Below are 6,951 nucleotides of genomic sequence, written 5' to 3' on the forward strand. Positions count from 1 at the left end.
AAGTGTTTGGTAGGTACACGAGTTTTCACTGATGGAGGTGAATTTAAAAATTAAATTCATTCCCAAACTTTAGGTTCCCAACCCTATATGTATGAAAGGTAAAAAAAAAAACCCACTCAAAACATTAAGCGAATGAATTTCCAGCAGCAATCGTACTATAAAATGCAATTACGTCAACTCATTTGCAAGATATGAATAAATGCAGTAATAAGGTAATTAATAAGTTCATAAACATTGGTTAAGAGTTAACCTTGTTCACAAGAAGCATCATTCTTGAATAAACCAAACAGATGTTACAAATACTAGTGATTTGAGGTCATCATTTTCATTGTCCCACTTTACATTATTGTCAGAAACGATGACTTCACAAATGATATAATCAGGCAACATCTCTATCACTGACTAGGAAGTAAATTTCAGAATCTCCGGATCTTGTTTAAGAAGAATCATCTCATCTTTGCCAACGGTTATCCATGCATCGATTCCTCCGCTCTCTTCATCGTCGATAAGAAAAATCGATACAAAAATTCGACGGTGTGTTGCTCACGAGAACCGGTCTTCCCCACCCGAAGTCATTCTCGTATAGCCCCAACCGGCACCAGCTACTAAAACCAAACAGACAATCTTCGCCTCTGGCAAGAATTTTGACAAACTCGGCTAGAGAATTGCCCACCATTGAGCATAACTCATCCCCGTCTACTACTGTTGCGTACTTTGTTTTGGCATCCGCTATCATATCGCGCATTACATTCACCATTCCGTTGAACTCCAACTCAATTTTTCCGGCCGTTGGTTGACCAGATCGCGTCCACACGATGGCGAAAAGATTGCCACAAGAATTCGTGGGTATCGCCAGATTGATCTTCTCACGCAAGTTAACTGGCATACAAACTAAGAAAGTCCTTTGTTCGCCATGTTTATTTCGGCAAATATTGACGAAAGCCCTACCTAGTAGTGCCGAAACAACCTCCAGCCTTGAAGGCTGGGAATCGTTGGCCATCGAGTCCTTTGCATTGTCCCTAGCTAAGGCTTTCAGCTTCGATAAAGCATCGGCGTTGAACCTCAACCTGCTCATGATGAGCTCCTGGTTGCCAATACGTCGTGGACTCAAAATCGGAACCGCCAACTCTTTTACTGGGAATAGAGATGACAGCTCGAAACTAGGATGGACCATCGCGTCTGCATTACCTCGGCAAGCGGTAGCCCACGAATTGATGAACATGGCCATGGTGTACATGTCACCGATCTTGTGTGTAAAGCGCATGCTAATCACTAATCCGCCGCACTCGAACGTATTCGCTTGGATCACAACTAACGGATTGCCGGCTACATCGGTCGGGTACTTCGACAAACGTTGGAGCAAATCAATGTCGGGATCTCGATGGAGAAGCTTATCAATCTGGCCACCCACTTTGGCGTGGACGAACTCAACTCCAAGGTCATTACAGTCAATAAAACAACCATCATCCTCAATATACCTCCCTGCCATAGGATAAAAAAAGAGTGTTAGGTTTCAGAAAGTGACTCTTCCATTTGGAGAAGCCTTTGAGAAATATCAACTCCTGGGTTCTCAGCATTATCTCTATAGGAGAACATAACGCCTATGTAAATTGGCATTTGAAGCTGATCCAGCGATGTTAACTTCCATTTTGCCGGTTGTTCGGCGTCGGCATCGATGGTTTGACTAACTTCTTCCATTGCACTTCCACCTTCATGCTTGTATTGCTTCTCAAGATATCTAGTCAAACGAGGATGGTGAATATGGTTGCATGCAAGATCTGTCCAGTGCAATGCTCGTTTTATAGAGCGTTCCAAGACGATATTTGAGTCCTGGAATATGCATCTTAAGACTGCGTGCAATAGACCCGTTACATGTCCATTTCCTACCTTCCACATCAAGATTATTTTTTTTTAATACCGATTCAAGTAATGGGAGGAACGATCGCATATATTAGAGGGAAATGATTATGTGACGGTATTGTAAGTTTTTCACATGGAACGGTGGCTTCTCCAACTTTAGATCTCCAGCTTGGATGATATGAGTAGATTTGTTTCTTAAAATATATTTTCTCAACATGTGCTATGAATTGCACCGTTAGTTAACAGCACTATTAGGCTGGCAATACTACATAATATATCCATCTAAGAAACGTGGAATACTAAATACCTTATAGACCTCTCATAAATATTGGCGACGTGCACCTCGCCTGTTTCACCTTCTTATAATATACATGCATTGTTAATTTCCAAATGTTTATGGATATTAGAGATTTCCTTATTAGATAATATCGTTAGAGATATTATGAGATATTAGGGATAATATTTTATAAAATAGCTAATAACCTTATTAGATTATATTATTCACTTTCCTATATGTATTGTTTTGATATAAATACTTTTGATTCGAACAATTTAGACGACAAGTCAATTAAGTAGAGATATAGTCTTATTTTTAATTAACTATCTCTCCTCTCTTAAAGATCGTAAATTATTTACAGCAGCATATTCTAAATTTAAGGATAAAACATCTTAAATTTACCTTCTAAATTCATTGACAAATGAAAAATCAAATAAACGGTCGAAATTCGGTCAAGTCACTCATCTATTAAGCTCGCTTTAGTAAAATTTACGTACGCAACCACCAAGCCCCGATTGGCTTGATGTGCAGTGGACGGAGGAGAAGGGGTGCTCGGAAAAGAACAAGGAAATGGGGGAAGAGAACTAAAAGGGAAAGGGGAAAAAAAAAGAGAAATGATTAGGTGGCGGTCTTTAATCTATCATAAAAATAATATTTTATTTTGAATCATTAAAACCAAATAACAAATAATTATAAATTATTGTGGTGCCTATTCCTTCAAAAATTTATGACTCACAACAAGCTGTTATTCTCTAGTCTAATGATTATTATGCTAGTAAAGTCCAAAAAGAAAGACGGAAAAACCCTATACAAAATTAATTTGCCAATGTGCCATCCGTTTTTTGTTGGAGGTAAAGTTAAGATATAAATATATCATCTTGAACTGAAATTTAAATCCATGTGGTTAAAAATAAATTTTGGGGTGAAATGTCTTGATTTAGGATAAGGGAGGGCGGGACAAAGGCTAATTCAATTAAGTCTCAAAAGGAAATATTTGTTATAGTAAGTTTCTCTCTTTGTACACATCATGAGGGGACCAATCGGTTCTAAACCTACCACACGGTCAATTCAGTCTTGAACTTTTCATTTTTGCCAATTTAATCCTTACACTTTACATGAAATACCAATAAAATCATTCCAATCAACTTTTGCCGAAAATTGTTGACATGTTAGTGTGCTACCTATGATGCCTGGCGATGAATGGATTGTCACATCAATGATTTCCGGTGAAAATGGACTAAAATGGCTACATTGGAATTTCGCATAAAAATTTAGAATTAAATTGTCTGAGGCTAAATTGGCATCCGTATAATAAGTTTAAAACTAATTGGGTAGTTTGCACTTTAGATAGTTAATTACCGTGTTAGCTTACAGGTTTTATCACACAATGGATGGAGATTCTCTCGATCCCTCTTCCTGTTATTTTTTTTGGTATCGCAATGATTTCGATCATTATTCTACATGAATGTGGTTTAGTTTTGAGTTTGCGACTAAATTATATTTGTTAACATCAATATTGTTGAGACATCGCTGAAAAGATCTTATCGAAATGAAGAAATAGAATCTAAAGGAATTAGGGTTAAATGTTTTCAAAAAGCAAGTAGAAAATCCTTTACGAATAAAGAATAGTCGAGGATTTACTCTCAAGATAGAGGCACTCTTCGATAAATTTGGAGCTCATTTACTGAACGTTGCACGACGTTTTACCAACTTACAGTAAAAAAAAAAATGCTTATGTTTGCCCCTTTAATCCATCGGGGATGATGGGCTGGTAATTCGTATTTGCGTGTTGTCTTCGTGTTGACTATTGGTGTTGCTTCTTATGTGGCAATGTAATTGCATATTGCTTTTCTTCAAAAATGAACCCAAAAAAAAAAAGACTAATATCACGAAAAACCTCAAGTTAGTATACATGTGCCAATTTTATCTCAAATTAGTACATTTATGATAAATTTACCTCAAATGACCACAAAACCTTAAACCGGTGCACGTGTAACAAATTTTACTCCAAATTAATTTTTTTGACTGCCAAAACCTCACACCGGTACATTTATGATAGATATACCCTCCATTAAATTGAATTAATATCACAAAAAACTACAAAACCAGTACAATTTTGACAAATGAAAAGTAAAATATCAAATTGATATACCGGTTAACTATCGCACGTTATTCAACTCAACAAATTAAACAATAAAATTTACCATAAATAACATGGAATAAATTTGTCACAAGTATATCGGTTTGAAATAAATTTATCAAAGGTCCACCAATTTAGAGTTTTTAATAGTCAAAAAATTAGTTTAAGATAAATTTGTTACAAGTATACTAATTTATAGATTTTCATGGTATTAACCAAAAAAAAAAAAAAAAATGCAGCGATTGAGTTAGTGTTGAGAAATTTCCTTATAATGTTTTGAATATGACGAAATAATCAAATACTCTTAATGTGCGTAGTTGAATATGGAGGACAAGTTTCATATGCACAAGCCAATATACCAATAGAAAGTGCAATAATGAATCTTCTATTAAGAATCTTCTATTAATATTTTATGGTGGAATGCTTCATAATATAATAATGAATGCTCCTTGGGCGCTTGTTAAAGTATGCATTATAAAAAATTAATTTGCGAAGTATTGATTACAATTACACGTTGTACAAGAATAACTTGTAGATTGTAGATCGTAATATTGCCTTAAGTACTGATTTAACAAGTGCTCCATAAGTACTCACGGATAAATTCCTTAATATTTAAGTGCAACTATATAACTAGATCATTTTCCACATTACACGGCTCCGTATTTGCCGTGTCTTCTTCTGTACGAGAGGATCATAACTACATGATATTTCTTCTTTTCTAATTCATCGCACAAATTATAGAAGAACATTGTCTAAAAAGTTTTAAGCCTATTGTTAGGTGGTCAATTCAATATTAAATATTTCAATTGTATCAGTTTAATCCTAAACCCTTTGACTATTTATCAATTTAATCATAAAATTTTTGACAATTTACCAATTAAGTCCTTCCTATTAATTCTTATCAGAAATCATTAATGTGGACATCGATAGTCCTATAAGAAACAGCCAGTGCTAACTTTGATAATTTTTACATTTTTCTAAATTTTTCTGAATTAATTTTTTTTTTATCTCCCCATTTTCTTTTCTTTTTTTTTCCTTCCTCCTCCGCAAATTGCCAAGGCTCAGGATGGCTGGCAACTGGCCATAGTCAAGGGTAGATGATGCTAGACTACCTATTAGCGATATCTTCCCAAAAATTGGTTGCAATAACTAAATTGGCATATTATCAAAAGATTTAAAACTAAATTGATTAATTAAAAGGTTTTATACTAAATTAACAAATCATTAAAAGGTTTAAGATTAAATTGGCACAATTGAAATGTTTATGACTAAATTGGTATAAATCTTAGGACCAAGTTGGCTACCGTACCATAAGTTCAGGATTTTTTTGGACAATATTCCTTAAAATACAAACTAAGCAGCACAATCCTATTTTAAAAAACGCCACATGAAGTTGCCCCATTTACGTTAGATTGAGCCGCTGATACCCACGAAAAATTTGTGAAGGTAGACCGCATGTGTGTTGCACCATTTACGTTAGATTAAGCCGCTGATGCCCATGAAATTTTTGAAATGATAAATAGTTCGCTAGCTAAAAACTAGCAACTATATGTTGTTCTATTTCATTTTTGTATGACAATTGACTACTTACGTTTAGGTAGTGGAAAGTAGGAGAGTGGGAAATTAATGGCGGTTTAGAACTTTCAAGTGCTAAATGAAAACATCGCATGTATTCTAAGTTAATTCAAGTAGTTCTCCCAACTTATGGGAAAAGTACAAAAAGTCCAAAACATATTGCATTGGTACCAATTCAGTTCTAAACTTTTCAATTGGACCAATTTAGTCATAAACCTTTTAATATTGGTACCGATTCAGTCCATTTGGCCAATTTTGGCCAGTTGGCGGCTGACGTGGCAATTTTATGATTTTTATTAATTTTTTTCTTTTTTCTTTTCTTTTTCTTTTCTTTTTCTTTTCTTTTCGCCCGGATCATTCGCGAAGCCGCCACCCGGTGACCCTAGGAGGCCGGGCGAGGGCCGCGCCCTTGCCCGGTGGTCGGTGAGCCTCGGCGAGGCTCGTTGGCCACCGTGAGGAAGAAAGCTGAAAATAAAAGTAAAAAAAGAAAAGAAAAAAGAAAAATTAATCAAAAAATTCGAAAAAATAATTAAAAAATCATAAAAATTGCCATGTCGGCGTCCGGCCACCGCCGACGTCCACGTCAAGACCGGCCGGCCAAAATTGGCCGGGATGGACTAAATTGGCACAAATATTAAAAGGTTTATGACTGAATTGATCCAATTAAAAAGTTTATAACCAAATTTGTACTAATACAATAGGTTTATGACTTTTGGTACTTTTCCCCCAACTTGGTTTTGAGGTAATTAGGTGAAAAGATCAAAAAGAGAACTCTCTCCCAAAAAGAATACTATTGGCTATAGACATATACATGTTTATTCTCTACTTGTATCGTGTTTGTTCTCTACTTGTGTCATTGTGAAGTACTTATTTAAAGAGATCAATCTGCACGATATAATTTATTTACGTTGTCTTATGGATTTTCATCCATGTCATCATCACACCTTGCCCTATTGATATAGATAAATAGGATGTCAAATTTCTGGGGTAAAGTAAACCAAAAGTGTTAACTTGGCACGGGTAAACACTTCAGTGCAAAAAGTTTCAAAATGTACATTTAAGTACCACTTTTTTGAAAAGTAGATCACTTCAGTGCCAA

General features: G+C 35.4%; 1 protein-coding gene across 1 annotated transcript; it reads right to left on the bottom strand.

Annotated features, from left to right (window-relative positions):
• Positions 1 to 496: 496 nt before the first annotated feature.
• On the bottom strand, positions 497 to 1,489 carry LOC104452878 (acetyl-CoA-benzylalcohol acetyltransferase). Its single transcript, XM_039299634.1, has one exon. The coding sequence runs from the start codon at positions 1,487 to 1,489 to the stop codon at positions 497 to 499; it is 993 nt and encodes a 330-aa protein (XP_039155568.1).
• Between the last annotated feature and the right edge of the window lie 5,462 nt (positions 1,490 to 6,951).

Source organism: Eucalyptus grandis, chromosome 8 (genome assembly GCF_016545825.1).
Source record: "Eucalyptus grandis isolate ANBG69807.140 chromosome 8, ASM1654582v1, whole genome shotgun sequence".
Lineage (NCBI taxonomy): Eukaryota > Viridiplantae > Streptophyta > Magnoliopsida > Myrtales > Myrtaceae > Eucalyptus > Eucalyptus grandis.

What these genes read in the sequence shown, in the direction of transcription:
- LOC104452878 (XM_039299634.1), bottom strand. Translation starts at nt 1,489, where the DNA reads ATGGCAGGGAGGTATATTGAGGATGATGGTTGTTTTATTGACTGTAAT.